The sequence below is a fragment of the Carcharodon carcharias genome, chromosome 8 (genome assembly GCF_017639515.1).
Source record: "Carcharodon carcharias isolate sCarCar2 chromosome 8, sCarCar2.pri, whole genome shotgun sequence".
Classification (NCBI taxonomy): domain Eukaryota; kingdom Metazoa; phylum Chordata; class Chondrichthyes; order Lamniformes; family Lamnidae; genus Carcharodon; species Carcharodon carcharias.
In genome coordinates this window covers 38,142,839-38,164,205 of record NC_054474.1, presented here as the reverse complement: position 1 = coordinate 38,164,205, position 21,367 = coordinate 38,142,839, and the positions used below count along the sequence as shown (strand labels likewise).

At 38.1% G+C, this 21,367-nt stretch overlaps 1 protein-coding gene across 9 annotated transcripts in view; it reads right to left on the bottom strand.

Annotated features, from left to right (window-relative positions):
• Nucleotides 1–294: 294 nt before the first annotated feature.
• Nucleotides 295–21,367, bottom strand: part of rapgef6 (Rap guanine nucleotide exchange factor (GEF) 6) — a 419,806-nt gene continuing 398,733 nt past the window's right edge. For 6 of the 9 annotated variants that reach the window (XM_041193252.1, XM_041193255.1, XM_041193257.1 and 3 more), the window contains 4 exons: nt 10,256–10,481; nt 7,603–8,159; nt 5,494–5,829; nt 295–3,243 (listed from right to left, as the gene is read on the bottom strand). In XM_041193252.1, the coding sequence (XP_041049186.1) occupies nt 3,218–3,243; nt 5,494–5,829; nt 7,603–8,159; nt 10,256–10,481 (1,145 nt within the window). In that variant the 3' untranslated portion in view covers nt 295–3,217. The remainder of the gene's footprint in view (nt 3,244–5,493; nt 5,830–7,602; nt 8,160–10,255; nt 10,482–21,367) is intronic. The other 3 variants (XM_041193254.1, XM_041193259.1, XM_041193260.1) reach the window with 3 other exon arrangements.

Here is a 21,367-nt window from a genome sequence, read left to right as displayed (position 1 = left end):
TGGGAAATGGATGTGGTAGAGTAGAAAGAGCATTCCTGTCAGCTGTCACTTGGGAGTGCTTGATGCTTACAATGAGCACTTGAAATTGGAAAGTGTTCCACTCGCTTATAACATTAATCCTGGCCCTTATATATGCATATGGTTTTGAATGATGCTGCTTATTTTTTAAATTTATGTTCTTTCACTCAATGCACTCTTGGGGTGAAATATGGGGAGTATTAAGCAAAACCCAGGTTCCAACATCCAACTATTAAAAAAAAACATCAACATGCTATTAAAAAAAGAACTATGGTCATACATCACTTATTTATTGGTTTACAACTTAATTTCAATGGAATCTGAAGGAATAAGCAATACATTTTATAACATTTGTTCAACAAAAATATAACAAATATGTACACTGATAAAAGTACGAAAAAAGCATACAGACACCACTGTCTTTCTAAAAGACATAAGTCACAAGTAGTATCAAAAGTATGAGAAAAACATTAGTTGATTACGTTATACTTTGCAATGACTTTTTTTTGTGAATCGACATGTGCAGAATATTTCTCTAATACCGGTATGCTTACAATGATTGTGCAGCTTATTCAATATGCCTAACGCCCAATTTGATAATACATAGTCCATGAAGTGCACTCCAGTTTTTTTTTATATTTATATATATATATATAAAAATAAAGCCCAAATTACCATTAACAAATGACTTTGTGAAAAAATGCAAACAATCACCTAAGCTTGATGAGTTTTAAATTAGATTTAAATAAAGCACTGAAAAGATTTGCTACTATGAATACTACACAATCTTGTTGAACAAACTGATCAATATGATCAGCTAAATTTTCAAACAGTCACAGATTAGGACAAGCAGATGCAAGCCACACTGTAATCTGAATATAAAGAAAACTAATCCGGATATAGTTTATCTTTTTTGTATCTCCATTTATTTACACTTCAGAGGCAGGAACCCCTTTAGTCCTTTAATAAGGAAGTTTCTGGTGATCATAATACTGTACTTGTTTAATTTACTACTTGGTTTCAAAAGCCTTGTTGCCCCTACTATTAACTAAAGGCACAGGGAACCATTCCCAAGATTCCTAACCAAAACTGATGGCCAATCACAATCCGGGAAACAAATTAATTCTGGCAAAAATAATTAAATATAATAACTTGAACTTGCTCACCTTGTAAACTTTTCTCACTAAATAAGGTGAAGACAATGCCACAGTGAAATCATTTTTAAAAAGTCAAGTATGTCATTAAACAACTGCTAGCCAATGCAAGAAATAAAGACTTCTGAGGTTTCTCTTCACAAAAATAAAGTTTTTCCAGTCATTTTTATGATAATATGCACATTCAAATAACTAGACCACCAAATAAGTAGAATCTACTAGATTTTTGAGTGCCTTAAAGTAGTAATTCTGGGGGCGAATGGTTCTGTATCCACCATTCAATAGAAAAGATGGGACTAGTTACCTAATGCAAAAATGAATTTGCAGTGATTAAAAATTAACAGAGTTAAATTGTACACTCAGCAACTGAGAAAAAAATTCCCGCACAGTTCAAGAGCCCAAGCAAATACTGGTATATTTAAATAGATTTTTAAGCAATCGCACAACACAAGCACTTTGAATGATCAGCATATCTGAAGTGTTGCTCTGACAGTGAACTGATGAACCATTGATTTGATTCAATTCCTCAAAAGCCACTTCTGTAGATATAAATAAGCCATCTTCACCCGTCCTTGGCTTAATGGAAAACAGCTGCCTAATCCAGACAGACACCCGTCATATGTGTGTGCACAGTGTTTGAGAAGCATTTTCATGAATTTATACCACCTTATGATATATTCTGCTCCATGACTGCACAAGGCACAGTGAGCAATAAGAATAATTAACATATGGAGCTGGACAATACGCTGAGGGTGGGCTCCCTGAATATCAATGTAAATGTCGGGGGTGAGCCCACCTCCGGTTGAACAGCTTGCCCGGCTTTATTTTTTCGCTGACGGGCCAATTGGAGGCCAGCAGCTCTGCATTACTAGCGATGCCACCAGGTGCAGTGGCCACTGCAGGTCCTGCAACTTAGTCAAGGAAGTGATAGACCCGGACCTCCAGGCAAATTCAGGATCTCAGGTTGGCAGGCCCCAGCTAGGGAGATGAGGGGATGGGGAACATGTTGGACAGGGGAGGGCACAGGGTAATGATGGATGCGAAACAGAAAAACTGGAAGGGAGACTCCAACTGCCATTAGGGATCCGGAAAGGAGAAAACCCACCTCTTTCATTAGCCAGCAGCCCACAGGGACAAACCTGTCATGCAGGCCTCTCTTGCTGTCCATTAAATCTAAGCGGTGGCTGGTTGAGGTCCTTAACTGTGCATTAATTGCCAATTTAAGGGCTTCAATGCAGCCACAGTCAGGCAGCTCGCCCGATGCTTCTCCCGCTATTCATAAAATTGGGCAGGGCAGCTGACTGGCAGCAGGCAACCGCCAATGGCACGGCAGCCTATTTTACGGGTCCATCCACCTGCCTTCCCGCTCACGGGTACCCCTTAAAATCCAGCCAATTATGTCACTAAAATCAGTCATTTTTAGATGTGTCAACATGACTTTGATTGAAATTGAACTAATGCTAATTTAATGGGAATTACTAACTGTAGTATAAACATATTGAGGAGAAATGGAATATGTTATATCGCATTTGTGGAGTAATTCATAATTTATAACACAATATATAATTTACAGCTCTTATTACACCACTACCTGTGTAGCATTACCTGATTTAAGGACTGCTAACCCAAACCAGTCCAGTTATTTGTACACTATGCTCATATTCCAATTATTCACAAGAGATTAAATTACAATGCAAATAATTAATTAAAATTACCATAGAGCCTAACATCTAATACTTCCAAAATTAAAAAAAAAGAATTTGGCAAGAATAAATTTACCAAGTACTGCACTTCAGATAGCTGGGTTGAGTGCTGCTTTACAAGCCTGGAAAACTGAAGTGTATTTGATTTAATAACTGTTCACTCAAAGACAACATGGACAGGTTCTCCTGGTCTTGCCACATGCAGCACATGACACACTGAAGATGTACTTTAAGGCAGAAAGAATGAAAAAAGCAGCTGCCTGCATTCTGAAAAAGAAAACATGTGGTCCTTAGCAGTTCTGTGTTCCAAAGTCACAGTGGTAACCTGAAATGTTCCAAGGGTCAAACTGCAGAAACTTGTTCTTCTTCTGTAAAATGGAGGAGATGTTATTATTTCACATTCATAATAGAATTACAATACCCAATTTAAACCTCTTGCATCAAGACTAAATCAGAAACATGAGACATTTCTATTTAAAGAAGCGGTTAAGATAATGAGCACGAAGTCATTTCTATGTAGCTATTTTATGCATATAGATAAATGTTACCACATTCAGAAATAAATCAGAAGTAAAGCAGTTGTCTGAATTGTTTTGAATGTTGAAAACCAAAGTCAGTGAAGGCTCCAAGGTTAGATTATTGTTTCAAATCTGAAACATGTAAATTATCTCTATCATTGATTGCAGAGTGTGGTTTTATTCAATGTTGTATCCTTTTAGTGTTGACGATGTTGGTATTAACTGTCAATGATATGTCATGTTCTTCATACCGAGGGATTAAAAGCTGATTGACAATTGCAATATAATTCTTGCAGAAGAATTAAAGAGAAATTATTTGCAGTTGATTAGCAGGAAATTGTTGATCTAGGAAATATTATAAAAGTGAACAAGAGAATCCTGTTCCCTGCAATAGACAAACACAGACAAAGCATACTTGTAACCATACTTCCAGGTAATAAAGCACCTCAACTACTGCTAAAGGAATTGGCACTGAGAAAAATCTGGTTAAAAACTAGATAATTGCTTGGTAGTACAGAACTTGAGCATTGCTGTAAAAAGAAACGGTGTCGAAACTTTTCATCTTGCACTCATCAGTCCAGATGCAAGCAGACTAATTTCAAAGGGAACAACAATATATACTGCACGAGAAAAGGATACTAAATGGTTGGCAAGTGGACTCTCATTAGCCATGGTGTTGCCATAGAGAACCCACCAGAGAAGTTATTCTCCCAAGCTTTTAGTCAGAGTCAATTTACCTTGATTGAATTTAAACAAAAGCTTGTTCCCTGATGCATTCTCCATGGCAACACCTGACCAGAGTCCACATGCCAACTAATCAGCGCTATTTTCTCATGCAGTATAAATTGTTGTTCCCTAGAAATTTGTTATTCTTGCGTCTGTCCCGAGCGCAAAATGTAAAGCTTCAATAGTATGTCTCTTTTTTCAGCAATATACAAAAATTAGATAGATGTATTTAACTAACTATATTAATTCTAGGGGTTGTAAAAGGAGGATATGGAGCTTAGTACTTCATTACACTCAATTACAACACATTACTATATTAAAGAGAAAAATAAATCACCTGAGTATGAACAGTGTAACAATGAAAGAGTAATTGGGTTTTAAATGTGAAAGAAATATTTAAAAAGGAAGCTAAAATGTAATGTGTGCATTAAATGGATAACTGAAAAATATTTTAAAATGTAACAGAAAACAGTAACTGTTAGATTGAAAACTACTTTCATACTGGGATCTTCATTGATAACTGAGCTAGTGCTCAGCTGCCAATGAGAAGAGTTACATAATCTATAAAATAAGATGCATCCTCTGCACTAACTGTGCTTGTTGTCACCAGATCCAAAAGTTTAACAGAAGTTCCGTTATTTTCAAATTAGTGAGGGCAGAAAGGCCTTGAATTGAGCTAGCAGCAAGGTTAATAAAAGCCTCTGCATTAAAACTGATGTATACTCTACATATTCATTATTTTAAAAGCCTAATTAGTTCAGTGAAGAATTCTTTTTTGATAAACCTATAGAAATAAATAAAATGCTGGATAGCGCAGTACATTAGGGATCAATGCCTCAGAGCAGCGAGGCATAGGCATGGCCCGGCATTGTGCTGAATCCCTAACCTTAATTGCTTTGTCACGGGAATTAGTCAAGCCTTGGCCAGACATTTCTAGAAAGAGCAGAAGGGAAAGAAAATCAGGAGCGCTATCCCTTGCAATTTGCTGAGAGCCTTCTGGCAGCCTGATTAGATTAGTTTTGATGGGATACTTTAAATAGACCACTCAAAAAAAAGTCACTATATTCATACTCTTGCTGGAACTGATGTGACATTGATTAGATAAAGGAAAAAGAGAAAAGTTGAGGTTTATCCCAAAAATACAGGCAAAAACTCCTAATGCAAAGATGGTTTAAAGGATTTTGCTCAAAGGTGACTAAATTTTCCAAATATTTAATTTTACTTTGTAACACAAGATGTTCTATGTCATTTACTGCTAAAGTGATTTCAGCTACCACACAAAATTACTGAATTAATATTAGACCAATGAATACTGACTAATTACAAGAGCCTACTTATTTTACTTTTAAGGGTTCTTACGGATGGGCAACCTACCATCATCTTCGTTATCTTGAAGATCCTGATGGTTAAGCTGTACTAGTCTAGGGTTGGACTCAGAGATTTTGTGCCACTGAGGTAGGCCCAGAGCTTTAGGCTGGTTGCTTGATGTAGGTTGGTTAGCAATGGGAACCGGCGACAGTCTAGTTGGGTCACACGTCTGTGTTACCATCCGTGACCTTTGCAATGCCACGTTATAGTCTGGAGGTTTTAAGCGTGGATGGTGGTGTCCTCCTTCCTTAACATCTGCTATTGGAATTCCCACGTATCCCGGAGGAGTGGGTGGTGGCTCTCTATATCTACCATCCCTTTGCGCTGCAGTAACACAATACACTAGCATAAGAGATAATCATTGTTACATTATTGAGGTTCATGAAAGAAAAAGTCAATGAGATTAAAAAATTTAAAGATATGAAATGTTAGAAGATTAAAATATATAAAAATAATTTCTAAACTGAAATAAATTAACAGCAGCAACAAAATCTAATCTAAAATTATCAGAGTTACAGCACACAAAGAAAACTAGCATATTCTTATACAAAAGTAAAATACTGCAGATACTGGACATCTGAAATAAAATCAGAAAAGGCTGGAAACACTATGCAGGTGTGACAGCATCCATGGAGAGAGAAAGAGAGTTAACATTTCAGGTTGATGACTTTTAACCAGAAATGAAACGTTAACTCTTTCTCTCTCCACTGATGCTGTCAGACCTGCTGAGTATTTCCAGCTTTCTCTACTTTTATATAGCATATCCCTACATTAAATTCTGATTAAGATAAAGAAATAGAATCATAAAATCTTACAGAAGGATGACGTTTGGTCCACCATACCTATATGACACTTTGAAGGAGCTATACAATTAGTCCCACCTCTTCATCCCCTGCTCTTTCACCAAATCTTTCATTTTAAAATATATATCCAATTTTTTTTCAAAGTTACTATTGAATCTTCCTCCATAGCCCTTTCAGGCAATGCACAGCAGATCATAACTCGCTGCATAAAACATTTCACCTTATTTACCCTCTTTTTTTGCCAATTAACTTAAATCTGTATCCTCTGGTTAAAGATCCAACCCCAGTGAAAACATTTGTCCTTACTTTATCAAAACCCCTCATTAATTTTCAGCACTTCTATTAATTCCCCCTTTAGCATTCTCTGCTCTGAGAAGAATAATACTAGCTTCTCTAATCTCGCTACATAATTGAGGAACCTCAATTCTGGTACGTCTCCTCTGCCTCTCACTGAGGCCTTGATGCTCTTCTAAAGTGCTTAGAATAAGATACATTACTCCAACTGAGGCCTAACCAGTGATTTATATAGAATAATTCCCTTTTTTCATTCTATGCTTTTGTGTATAAAAAAAGGATTCGATATATTTTTTCAACTATTTTATAAACTAGTCTTCCCACCTTGTAAGATTTGTGCATGTGAACCCCCAGGGAAATGCCTTATGTTTCCTTTCATGTCCTAGGTATACTGAAGCAGTTGCCATGAGAAAAACTAAGCGAACAAACTTAAGCCCTGTTATGCCTGTCCATGATGATAATGTAACTATAATACCTCATTACTGTTCTAACTTGAGATAAGTTAAATTGAATCCAAAACTATTGCATTATTGTGATGTATTAAGTGGCATGACACAATGCCATATATATATATATTATATTCAATGTTGCAATCATCTTTATGCCTTTATCTATATCACTATTACTCTGATGTATTCCAGGCATGCTTTAAGTTCCTTTACACTATAGGCTTTACACAAAATTTCAAAGTTCGGGGTGACAAGAACAGTCTTTCCAGAATACCTTGAATGAAATATAACCCTGCACTTTACTACCAGTAAACTGCTGCTAAAATAAATTATCTACCCCATGCACCCCAAATGGTCACTATTTCATCAAACATTCTTTTCAATAACTTAAATCCAAGTCTGACAAAATGTTTAGTATATCAGTCATTTAATAACTGAGAATGTAGTACAAAACATCTGACAATCATGCTCACTAGGATAGCATTCTAAATTCTGTATCTATTGCTGTCATTTCTTAACTAATTTAAATTAAAATACATTCTAAATGTGATAAATGCAGTTCATCTTACCAATCAGACCCTTTTCTGTGCTTGAAGTAACAGCTTTGTAAAAGGGGTCAATGTTCGGCTTAGAGTTTGAAACACTTGCATTGCGTCCAGATGCTTCAACTGTAGTCTCATGCAAGCCTATTCGTTTTGCAGTCCCACAATCCATTTCAAACTTGTCCAAATGAGAATTTGTTGAAGGCGTCCAGCTTTCCCTGGAATGAACACATTCAATGGTGTCTTTAGACTGAATCGGACAAGTACTTTTAGTCAGGTCTCCAGAGCTTAAATGACAGCCTGTGGTCCAAGAGTGTGTCAGTTCAATTTCTGCAATTGGTCCATCTAAAGTATGAGTATATTTAGATGTATTTAGTAGGTCCCAACTTTTTTGATTTTGGATTGTCTGGAAGTTGTCATGGGAGCTGCTGGAGCAGGAAGTCCAGCTTCCACGGCCACTGTCCGCTGCATCAATTGAGATGTGATCATTGTGTTCATGGGCCAACTCTTCATTACTTGAAGATGTAACTGCTGTATCCATAACCAGGCACCCTCGCTTTTCAGTACTTAAAATTACAGAAGAACTGAAGGGGAAAACAAATGTGTCACTATTATTTAGCCTATGTTTGACCAACTTTTAGCTGTCTTGGTGATTAACCTTCCAGAGCTAAAACCCAAATTTCCCAAGTGCTTTTTGAAATCTTTCAGAATAATAACTTTCCCCTCATTCAAACAATAACTTGTAAGGGAAATGAGGAAAAAGATAGAAATCTAGCTTTGATGTCAGTGAAGTGGTTTAAGATAAACATTCTGCTACTGATCATTGCTGAATGCGTGTTAAAGTTACACTCTGATGCATTTCATTGAAATTATTTTAATCCGCATGGCAGATCAACTGCTGGTCTATTGCTGTAGACAATGCTGGACACACGTATTTAGTTATGCGCACTAATGAATGACAATGCTAGACTAACTCCTCTTTCATTTGACTTTATTCAGGGGGGGAAATAAACCAAAGCCATTATTTGGTTTCCTTTCATTGTGTCAGAAACTCATTCTTAATCTAAGCTCCAAATGTCACTTCCACTACTATATCTTTGTAATATTTTGTTATTAGGAAATCTGGTGTACGCTCAATGGTTGATATCTATTTTGAACCCTGTTAAGTACCGAAGAGTGATTTGTACAGAGGTGCAGTCATCAGTCTGATTTATATAACATGTCAAAGAATAGGGATGAAATGATCACAATTCTGTCCTCCAATAAGCCCACTTGGATGTCAAATGTGCTGGTGCTCATGTAGCACAATTAAGTCCACTGCGATAGATTGAACATGTGCAACTTTACAAACATGACCATGAATATTACTGACATAAGATCAATTTCTTCTTAACCGATTTCAAATATGGGTAAATGAGACCAATGACTACACACCCAAACCATTCATTGCATCTATTTTTTTAACATTAACAAACCCATTAATAGTAATGTAGACAAGGCAAATGATAAGGAAAATAAACCACTGAGATACCAACCCCAAATACAAGCTGCTCAAAATGTGCATGGCTAAAATGGTTTATATTGCATAAAGTACAATTCTGCAACTGCTTTCTAGGTAAGATGCGTTTCTTTACTTGTTTTTATATGGAAGGCTGGAGAGTGATACAATGGTAACTTCACGTGACCCGTGAACTGTCAAAAAAAACTCATCTCTTTAAAAAAATTTTATTCTGAACATAGCAAAACAGGATGCAGGCAAAGAAAGAATGGGTTACAAAAAAATCTTGTGCCAACTTTGCTGCTTGACTGAGTCATAAACCAAGCTAAAAACATGTATAAATAAAGCCTGCAGGACAGAGCGAGTGCATTACGAAGTAGAAAACTAAGTAGAGAATTCTGATGACATTGTAAAGTATGAGAATGAAACAAGAATTGATCATTTTCTCCAGCCACGAGAGAGGATTATAGGCAGTGACTCTTAGTCACACACTCAATATTTTGTACAATGGCTTTTTTCACATGATCAGTCACTACATCATGTGATGGCACACAATAAAGGAGAATCTCAAAAAATATTGGCCTATCCTATCTGGATAATATCAAGTAGGTGAAGTTAATAAGCTTGTATGGCTTACAAAAATGTAAATGGCCATAAAGATACAAATGAGATAGCCAAAGAAAGTGGAAATTACAAAACAATTCAGGTTAACACCCATTATTAAATACTTTGGAAGAATCTATGCTATTACAAATAAGTCAGTGAAATGTCGATTTATTAAAAGAGTGGCAAAAACGACCATCAGTAACAACAGAGCACCAAGATGAAAGATTTAATTACTAGTTTTACTATTACTGTTGCATGCTGATTGTTGTTACTATTTTTGGTCTACACTAACAGTAGTAATTACTTACTCAAGTTCTTGTTAATAAATGATATGACTCCATGGAGGTAACTAAGAGTTACTGAGGCCTTTTTCTCTTTGAACATTTGAGCAAATGGTGCAGTCCTAAATCATGAAAACTTGTTTACTGTCCACATCTGCTTTCAGCTAGTCTACTGAAAGCTTTTAATTGCTATTTAATGCAATTCCTCTTAATAGGTTGAACACTGCATATTCAATTTCAAGTAAATCTTGCTTTTTGCTGCTTATAGTAAAATGTCCCTTGCGCGCCATCTTACCTTGTATAAGGTTGTATGGATCTGGCTACTGGTTGCAGATGTCTCCCTCCAGCTGCTTCCACTGTATCTGGGACGCTGTGGGATTGTGGCAAACATCTCTCATCCGGCATAGCAGTATACATGGAGTCACCAGAGCAATTGCTGACAATGCTGGAGCGCGACGAGATCTCACTGTGACTTGAGTCAGAGAAATTGTCGATTCTTGTAATCGGAGCCAGGACCAAAGCTGAACATAAAATAGAAGTTTAGACTCATGCAGTTGTACTGCAGGTGATGGTTTGCCACACTAATATTTTTGTGTAGTGCAAGCAGATAATGTTGAAGTTACACTTTCCATTGCACTACTTCTTAAAATTAGGCAAGCCAAGGCCTATCTACATGTACATAAAAGCTCTAGCCACCTGCCTGCAATAATTGCTGAATTTAAAAATCAGAAAAGAGATGGACCCCGATTTTGACAGGGGAGGGTTTTCCAAGACAATAGGAAGGTTTGCCAGGAAGACTTGAAGTCCAGGGCTCCCTGCATATGGAATTTTGACTTCAAAGTCTGCATCTTATTTTTCAACGGATCTCTGCACAAAAATTGCGCTACTGACAGGCTTGGCTCCCAGTCAGGTGGGGAATGTTGTGAGGAGGCTTCAGGAGCAGGTAGTGGTGCTGCAAGTGGGAATGTGGAGGGAATACATAGGGGGTGGGTTGGTCTGATCGTTGATCATAGGGTTGTGTGGGGTGCGGGTCAGCCTTTTGACTCGGGAGGGGGGGTGAAGGGGGTATATTTTCAGAATTTGTTCTGATGAAAGGTTACCAACTGGAAATATTAACTCTGATTTTCTCTCTCTACAGATGCTGCCAGGCCCGTGGAGCATTTCCAGCATTTTCTGTTTTTATTTCAGATATCCATCATCTGTAGTTTTCTGCTTTTCTATACAGAAGCTGGACTAAATATCAGTCAGCAACAAGCTATGCTAGTCCTACTAACTCTCTTTTCACATTTCCTCCTTCCACCTTACTTACCATTTCCCTGGACCTATCAGAAATTACTTCCTTTCAGCGTGCAAATCTCTTCTGATATCTTTAATTACATCCACTTTCCTACTCTTCTTCCTTCCATCTATTCTATGGTCTGAGTGTTTGGATCCACTAACCAAAGTGCAGGGTGCATTAGGGTTTGGCATCCCTTACCACTGAAGTATAAATAGATGTTGTTTAATGTCAATTAATCACATGTAAATCACAGATCATTTAGAACTGGCAAAAACAAAACTATTGTCATTAAAACTGAACAAAAATCAGCATCTTATTTTGCATTACTTACACTGGAAAAACATTTAAAATCCATTCTTAAATGATCTGAAGCCACTACACAAACCTCATTTATAGGTCTAGTCAGGTTTAAATACAATATACTGTACAAACAATAGTCATTTTACGAGGGAAATGTGCATTTAGTCACTTGTTCCTAGCAAATATATGTTTTAGAAATGGGAGCATTATTATAGAAGTACTATAACCTGTCATGGGTTTAATATTCAAGGACAGAACTTCAGTAATTAATCTACTTATTATACTTTCTGAACCAGGAATATAGAGCTAAATTTGTTTAACATGTGTGCAAGAAACAAAATGTTCTCCTAAATTAAGTATTTTTGGGAAAAACTCATTTACATTTTTGCTGCATGTTACATCAAAAATCAGTAATAAAAAGAAGTCTTTACAAAAAGTCTGGCAATTACAAAAGGTCTTAGCAGTTCACCTGCTCTTCAGCTTAGGTTCACAGGGGAACTATTGGGGAAAAAAAATTACACCAACCATTGTAACCATCGCAAAGATGTGAAAAAGTAATTTCTTATGAATGATTGTGTTTCATGCATCTGTGATGCTTGTAATGGAGGGTATTATCAAGACAAGGATTACAGTTCTAAATTGTGGGCCCACAATATCATCATAGAAAACTACGATAGGCAACAATGTGGTCTTTGTAGCAGTCACTTTTTTTTAAAACATTCTTAATTTTGAACAGTATCTTGACAGGGCCAGTGAAAAACAGCAAGAAATAACCAGCATAATGCCCCTGCATTCCCATCTGGAAGTGCTCCTCACAGTATTGCATATTATCATGCTTCCAAAAGTCTCATATGCACTCATTGCTTGGTGCGTACACCTGCCACCACAAATCCCAATAGGCTGATATCTGGACTTTGCAACCTCACACAGTCATTGACTGGCATCTTCTGTGAGCCTTCACTCTACAAGAACTTGCACAAGGCTCTTCAAAATTTATTAGGGGTTGCAAGGTTGGGGGTGGGAGCGGCAGTGGCAGGGATGGTCTTACATTTAGCAGTGACAACATTCATTCCATCTGTCTTATTTGTCTTGGTTACATCCAAAGTTAGTCACAAACTTAGAAAAAATACTCTAATTCATCACATTAGCCAGTCCCATTATTTGAACTGAAAAGTGATAGCAATTTAGAGACTCCAGCAAGTGCATTATTGCAGTGTGGATTTATTTTGTTCTAATTTTTAAATGACAGGTCCAGGAAGGAATTTGATGAAGTATGCTCTGGTTCATACATTCCTCTCATACCATTGTACAATATTCAATATTCAAAATTTACAAATAATCAAATTTTAATAGATATTATAATAAAGAAAAACCTATACGCAGATGTCTACAAAGGGCATTCAGCAACTAAAGGTTTAGATATTGTATTAGATTCAAGTTATGTCCTTGATTGCACTACAACAGAGTGATCGTAACCATGCAAGGAACACAGCAATGAGATCTCTCCCGAATGTGGACAATGCATTGCTGAGAGTCCAGCGTTCTCTTGAGGTTTGTCTGTTAGACAAAAGAATTGGATGCATTGCATGAATACTTGTCAATAAAACATTAGTTTTTTAAAAAAAACAAGCTCAATTACCAAGGAGATAAATAAATTAAGTGATAATTTGTAAACATTAAACTAAGCTCTGCTACAGTGGTTAAATCTTAACTGGTAAATCTGGATGGCAGAAAGTATTGATGGGTCAGAGGGAAATAAGGATAAAAGAAAATAAAAGTTTCTATTCCTGGTTGCTAATCAATGACCTTTGCCAAAAAGTATACATATATTAACATCAGGTGTCGATAAGGTTGCGATATGCTGAAACCTATTATAAATTATTCTACCAACCCTTGCTGTTTATGTTTAGACATAAAAACGACCATTTGAGCAAAGGGCTGCTGGCAAATCTACCACAGTATCTTTAAAATTGTGTGAGGAAAGGAAAGTAAGCTAAGTGGGAGGGAAAATTGCTTTCTTCCCCTCTACAGTCCTGTAATCCCTTGAAATGCCTCCTGTTGAATTTTCAGCACTTTCCAAGCAGTTTTCTGCTTTTATTAGAATCATGTTGTTTCGCAGAGAAGGATTCTCCTGTTTTATCAAAGTAGACATATAAAGGGTTGATAGGTAGGTAACTCAGAAAACACTCATCACAGTTCCTCAAACAAAGCTCATACAGAGTAAATGTACATGTGAAAATTTATTTCCTATACTATCCAGCATTCTAAAACTGGTATACCAAAATCCCACTTGTTTGTAAGCTTACTAAACAGAAAACTAATTTATATCTGAAACGGTTAAAACTCTTACACCAGGGTGGCACGGTTACATTGCAACAGAATGGTAAGATGCAGGTTTGCACCCATGATTCCTTAACACAGCGTGGTCTCAAGTTTCAACCACTGCTGTCTTAGGAAGGTGACAAATCAAGCCAAGGAACTTCTCCACAGCGATGGAAAATGGGGAGATAATAACTCCAGGTCCATCCTGGTGTGCTTCCAAGCAGCCAGTTTCAGATCAGTGGTGATCTGGAAATAGGTCACCTGCTCTTCCTGTAGACTGGAATATGATACATGGAAACAAAAGGACAGTAGTGACTTCTGAGTTCAGACAGAACAAAACAGTGACTTGTGTTTCGCTTTCCTTGTGTTCTAGATCGTGCTTCACCTTTGAATCAGTTTTAAGGAAGGCAATTTCATCTGATGTTACATGTAGAATATCTTGCTTCGGTTTCTTTTATTTTTATTCTGTTAAACCACTGTAACATACAAGTTTGAGAAATACTCATATGGTTTTCCTTCGTTTGTTCCTTATCACCTTAGGGTACAACCATTCAAAAGGTCGGTTGCTAGAGGTGACACTAGTGCTGGTGCTGCCATGTTGGTCTCTCTCTACAGATGGCACACCATTTCCACCTGAAAAACATGCCATATTTCCTGCAGTTCCTTCTGTCTCCTTTTTGTCTGCTGAAACCTGTCTGTCTCTGGAAGAACTTCTTTCTCGGAACCTCCTGAAGGGCGACCTCATTCTCTTTCTACTCTTTGGTTCCTTTTCTCTTTCATCTCTATTGCCTATGACCTTCTCCATGCCTGTGCCACCTGTCAAGCCTGTGATCTGCCGAATTTTCTTTTGCAAATAGACACCACCTATGCCATATGTTTGTGCTGCAGTGCTCTTGTGCCTGATCTCACTAGCAAGGGAAGAGGAGCAGCTGGATACATTTGAAGGGCTTGAATCCTGTGACCACAATGGACTATTGCCTGATAGAAATAGGAGGAAATGTTTTATATTAAAGAATAGAATCAATTCAGCAACATAATTATCTAACATTTTGGGGTCATTTTCCTTTCTTCGGCACACAGTTAAAATTTGACATAAAGCCAGGCGTGTCCTTGATCAAGAGTAAATTTATTGTCCAGTGCTTAGAAATTCAAATGCAAGTATGTAAAACATGCTAATGTTGCTGGAACATTCTTTGTCAACTCCTTTGAATCAGGTTTCAAATGGGGTAGATTCAAGCACCAAATAAAAGTTCCTTATTTTTGGTCTCAACGATTTTCTATCCTTTTCTAGAAGTGTTGCCTTGTTGCCAGTTTATAGTTTCACAGCCATCTGTTACAATTTGGCATGTGGCCATTATTAATAAATGAGCCTTGGTATTGAGTAGTAGAAGGCTAATTGACCGCAAGGAATATCACAGATAAACAAAAAGGCCATATGCACGTATTTCCAACAAGAATAACGGACCCATTTTTATCTTCCTAACCCAGAGATACTCAGGTCAACTGCAGTGTCCTTATCATTCTGGCTGATACTGGCTACTTCTGTACAGATCATGGTCTGAGCCTAAAAATTTGCTGATCTGTATGCCTCATCTACTCTCTCTATTGAGTGGTCTAGGAAATACCATTTGTGTTTTTAAACAACTTTGCGCTTAGGGTCCAAACTTTGATGAGCATATTTTTTTCACTCACTAATGGCACAGAAAGGAAAATGGGATCCCGATCTTCATAGGATTCAGAGTAATTCTAGAATGAAAACCAGGCAGTCAAAAATAAGCTTTAGCCACCCAGAGAATCCTTTGGTCAAACGTGATTCTGTAAATCCTCTGTTTGAAATAAAACCTCAGATCTGTCAAGGTAATTTTTATTGCCCATTATACTAAACAGAGGAAATCATCAGGTTTTGTTTTTGCAATCTAAATTTGCTTTAAAAAATTAACCTAAATACTAGGGTTAGGTTAAATTCTTACTGTTTTACTTTAAATAAGTAGACTCTGAAGAAGTCATACAGACTTGAAACGTTAACTCTGTTTCTCTCTCCACAGATGCTGCCAGACCTGCTGAGGTTTTCCAGGATTTTCTGTTTTCATATCAGCAATTTTATTACTGCCACTTAATGTAAGAACTGCCATTAGTTTCTATGATATAATCTCATAAAGAATAAATATATATATATTGCTGAAAAATAGATATTTTTTTCTCAAAGCTTTTCATCTTGCACTCAGGACAATTCGCAAGAATTCCAAAGGTCAAGGGAAAAGCAATACACTTGCTGATCGGTTGGCAAGTGGACTCTGATTATTAGAGGCCATGGAGAATGCACCAGTTGATGGTCACTTACAGTTAACTGCTAAGCATTGTTTGAAATTTAAATCAGGCAGCTTAACTTTGATTGATAAAGGCATTACCCTGAAAAATGAACCAGAGAATGGCTGTCACTTATTTTGTTTAGCTGAAACAGGCGCAATGTGTGAACATGTCTTTTCTATCTGCAAAGAACTGGGCCTTGAGTATTGATATATGTAGCTTCCAGTACACACAAATGTGCCATACTGAAAAGAGGAACGAGCCTGCTTGACGATCTTCAATTGGTTATCAATATAATTCTTAGCACAATGAGGATTATTTATCAAACGTTGCCCAATTGCAGAACCACATCTAATATTGGAAACTGTGCTTTGAGCTTTGCAAGCATGGGCTGGCTGGGTACACTCTGTACCTTGCCCGTTGTGAACAGTGGAAGGGGAATGATAGTTGATATGATCTGCCAGTCTTTGGGACCTACATACCCAGTATCACACTGGCACTGAAATTCATATGCCACATTACTCATTTGTGTGTCTTTTTTTTGGCCTGACAGCAGGGTTTGTCCTCATGGCTCACTGCGTCCACCTGTGTACGGGCTGCCCAGGAAACACAAAAGCGATTTTTCTTTACACCCTATCTTATTTATGACTGGTTCTACACATCACGAATTGGCCAAATATTGGGAGAATTGTTACAACCAGTTCTGAGCAATTTTTCTACATCCACAGTGAAGTATTCCTTCACAACGGGCAAATTGGCATAGAGCAAATAAAGTCAAGGAGTGAAATGTGTGGCTCAAAGATTGGTGTGAGAGGAATGGGTTTCAGTTCATGGGGCACTAGCATCAGTACTGGGGTAGAAGGGAGCTGTTCCAGTGGGATGGGCTTCACTTGAATCATGCTGGGACCAGTGTCATGGCGAATCGAATAACTAGGGCTGTAAAGAGGGCTTTGAATTAAAAAGATGGGGTGGGTGGGGAGAGGGTTCTGGAGAGGGGATAAGTAGGCTCACAAAGCAAAAGGATATGACAGCAGTGCAGGGCAGCTACTTAAGTAATGATGCCCAGAATGTGACATGAAGGGACAGAGTGCACAAACATAAAAAAAAATAGCAAATAGGGTCAAAGGGAAAAAACTGGTAAAAAGGCAAATTTAATGGCTCTTTACTTAAATGGACGTAGCATACAGAACAAAATAAACAAATTAACGGCACTAACAGAGGTTAATGGGTATGATCTTATATCCATTACAGAGACATGGTTACAAGGAGATCAAAGCTGGGAACTAAATATTCAGCGGTATGTGACCTTTCGAAAGGACAAGCAGGAAGGAAAGGGTGGCGGGGTAGCTTTGTTAGTGTGAAATGGATTAAGTATGAGATGATCTTGGATCAGAAGATGAGGAATCCATAGGGGTAGAGGTAAGAAATAACAAGCAGAAGACGACACAGATGGAAGTAGTCTATAGGCACCCTAACAGCAGCAATGCTGTAGGACAAAGAATGAATTAGGAGATAATGGGGGCATGTAAAAAAGACAGTACATTAATCATGGGTGACTTTAATCTTCATGTAGATTGGGAAAATCAAATTGGCAGGGGTAGCCATGAGCAAGAACTCACAGAGACAGTTTCCTAGAACAATATGTTGCGGATCCAACCAGGGATCAGGCTATTTTGGATCTGGTAATATGTAATGATGCAGGTTTAATAAATGATCTCAGAGTAAAAGATCCCCTGGGAAACAGTGACCATAACAAGGTGGAAATTAGCATTCAGTTTGATAGTGAGAAACTTAGTTCAGAAACAACTGTGCTAAACTTAAATAAGGGCAATTACACAGGAATGAGGGCAGTGTTGGCTAGAATGGACTGGGAAAGGAGTTTAACAGAAAAGACAGTTGATGAACAATGGCAGATGTTTAAGAAAATAGTTCATGACTCGCAACAAAGATATATCCCAGTGAGGAAGAAAGAATGTAGGAAGAGGATAAACCAAACATGGTTAACCAAGGAAGTTAAGGATAGTATCAAAGTGAAAGAAAAAACATACAATTTGGCAAAGATTAGTGGTAAGCCAGAGGATTGGGAAAGTTTTAAAAACCGACAGAAGATGACTAAAAAATCAATGAAGATTAGAGAAAATAAACTTCAAGGATAAACTAGCAAGTAATAAAATTGGACAGTAAGGCCTTCTTTAGATATTTAAAAAGGAAGAGAGAGGCCGAAGTCAATATAGGCCCCTTAGAGAATGAGGCTGGAGAAATAATAATGGGGAACCAGGAAATGGCAGAGGAGTTGAATAAATACTTTACATCAGTCTTCACAGTAGAAGACACTAATAGTATACCAAAAATTCTAAATAATCATGGGGCAAAAGGAGGGGAGGAAATAAATATCATAACTATCACTAAAGAAGAAGTACTAGGGAAACTAATGGGGCTAAAGGCCGATAAGTCACCTGGACCTGATGGGTTGCATCCTAGGATATTAAAGCTGCAGAAATGGTGGATGCACTAGGCGTATGCTTCCAAGAATCCTTAGATTCTGGAAAAGATTGGAAAACTGCCAATCTAACCTCCTTATTCAAAAAGGGAAGGAAATAAAAACCGGTAACTTTGGGCCAGTTAGCTTAACTTCAGTCATTGGGAAAATGTTGGAGTCTATTATAAAGGATGTAATAGCAGAGCATTTAGAAATGCATAATCTAATCAAGCAGAGTCAGCATGGCTTCATGAAGGGGAAATCATGCCTGACAAATTTATTAAAATTCTTTGAGGAGGTAACAAGCAGGATAAAGGGGAACCAGTAGTTGTAATATATTTGGATTTCCAAAAGACGTTCAATAAGGTACCACACATAAGGCTACTTAATAAATAAGAGCCCATGTTGTTGGGGGTAGTATATTAGCACGGATAGAGGACCTGCTAACTAATAGAAGACAGAGAGTTGGGATAAGGGATGCATTTTCAGGATGGCAACCTGTAACTAGTGGAATGCCACCGAGATCAGTGCTGGGGCCACAATTATTTACAATATATATTAATGACTTGGATGAGGGAAATGAATGTACCATCGCCAAGTTTGCAGATGACACAAAAATAGGTGGGAAGGCAAGTGGTGAGGATGACAAAGAGTCTATAGAGGGATAGACAGGTTAAGGTGAGTGGGCAAAAATGTGGCAGATGGAATATAATGTGGGAAAATGTGAGGTTATGCACTTTGGCAGGAAGAGTAAAGCAGCTGAGTATTGCTTAATGGAGAAGGACAGAATAAAACTGCAGCACAGAGGGATTTGGGGGTCCTCATGCATGAATCCCAAAAAGTTAGCATACAAGTTCAGCAGGTAATAGGTAAGGCAAATGGAATTTTGGCCTTTATTTCAAAGGGAATGGAGTATTAAAAAATAGGGAAGTATTGCTAAAACTATACAAGGCACTAGTTACACCACACCTAGAATACCGTGAACAGTTTTTGTACCCTTATCTAAGGAAAGATATACTGGCATTGGAGGCAGTCCAGAGAAGGTTCACTAGGTTGATCCCGGGTATGGAGAGATTTTCTTTTAAGGAGAGGTTGAGTAAGTTGGGCCTGTACTCATTGGAGTTTAGAAGAATGAGAGGTGACCTTATTGAAACATATAAGATTCGTAGGGGGCTTGACAGGGTAGATGCTGAGAGATTGTTCCTCCTTTTTCCTCCATTTAAGACAGAGATGAGGGGAATTTCTTCTCCCAGAGAGTTGTTAATCTGTTGAATTTCTTGCCACAGAGGGCTGTATAGGCTAGGAAATTAAGTATATTCAAGGCTGAGGTAGACAGATTTTTAATCAGTAAGGGAATCAAGGGTTATGGGGAAAAGGCAGGATATGATCTCATCGAATTGCGGAGCAGGCTCGATGGTCTGAATGGGCTACTTCTGCTCCCATGTCTTTTGATCTTATTTGCGGGACTTGAATATTGATAGCAACGCTGTGGCCATGTGCTCATTTGATATTGCTAGCCTATTCACCAGTGTTCCACTTAAGGAAGCCATAGATTTTTGCACTGCAGCATTATATCATGGTAATCTAGACCCCCCCACCACTGCGTGCATCAGTATTCATCGAACTTATGAACTCAGCAACCCGCACAGTTGAGTTCAGTCTTAACGACTTCATGCACGCCCAAATAGATTGTGTTGCCAAGGGATCCCCTCTCAGTCCAGCTCTTACAAACATCTTTGCTGGGTTCCATAAGAAACACGTCTTTGATAGAATAACACTCAACCTCCTACCCCTCGCATTTTTCTGATATGTGGATGATACGTTTGCTATATTTAAATCTGCAGCTGCATGTAATAATTTCCTTACATGTTTTAATGGGCTCCATCCTGTGCTCAAATTCACTTTCTAAATGGAACAGTCAAATGAACTCCCTTTCCTTGACTAGTTGAGAAATCTGCCAGGGGGTTCTCTACCACAGTCTACCTCAAGCCTTTCTTCACTGGTCAATATACATGCTGGGATTCTTCCAATTCTATAAGATTGGCCTTATCAGCAACCTTGTAAATAGGCCCCAAGCCATTTGCTTGCCATGCAAGCTTGACGTCGAAATAGGGCACTTCAAAGGCATCCTGCAGGATAATGGCTACCCTGATCAGATCATTTTGCGCTGTATATCGCGCAAACTCAAGAACAGGCCAAAGGCCATCACCTTCAGCCCTAAAAAGTGCCCGGCCTATCTCTGATTTCCCTGGAAGGGAAAGGTACCTCAAAAATTTGAGCAACAGGTGAAGCTAGCTGTTTCACTCTGCTACCATGCAGTAGCAACATGAGTGGTATTTGCCACTAACAAGATGCTGCCATCAAACCAAAAAGACGTTCTGTTATCACACAAATGAGTAATGCGGTATATGTATTTCAGTGCCAGTGTGACGCTACATAGATACATAGAAAATAGGTGGAGTAGACCATTCAGCCCTTCGAGCCATTCGTTATGATTATGGTTGATCATCCAACTCAATAGCCTGCTCCTGCTTTCTCTCCATATCCTTAGATCCCTTTCACCCCAAGAGCTATATCTAACTCCTTCTTGGAAACACACAATGTTTTGGCCTCAACTACTTTCTGTGGTAGCGAATTCAACAGGCTCACCACTCTCTGGGTGAAGAAATTTCTCCTCATCTCAGTCCTAAATGGTCTACCCCGTATCCTCAGACTGTGAC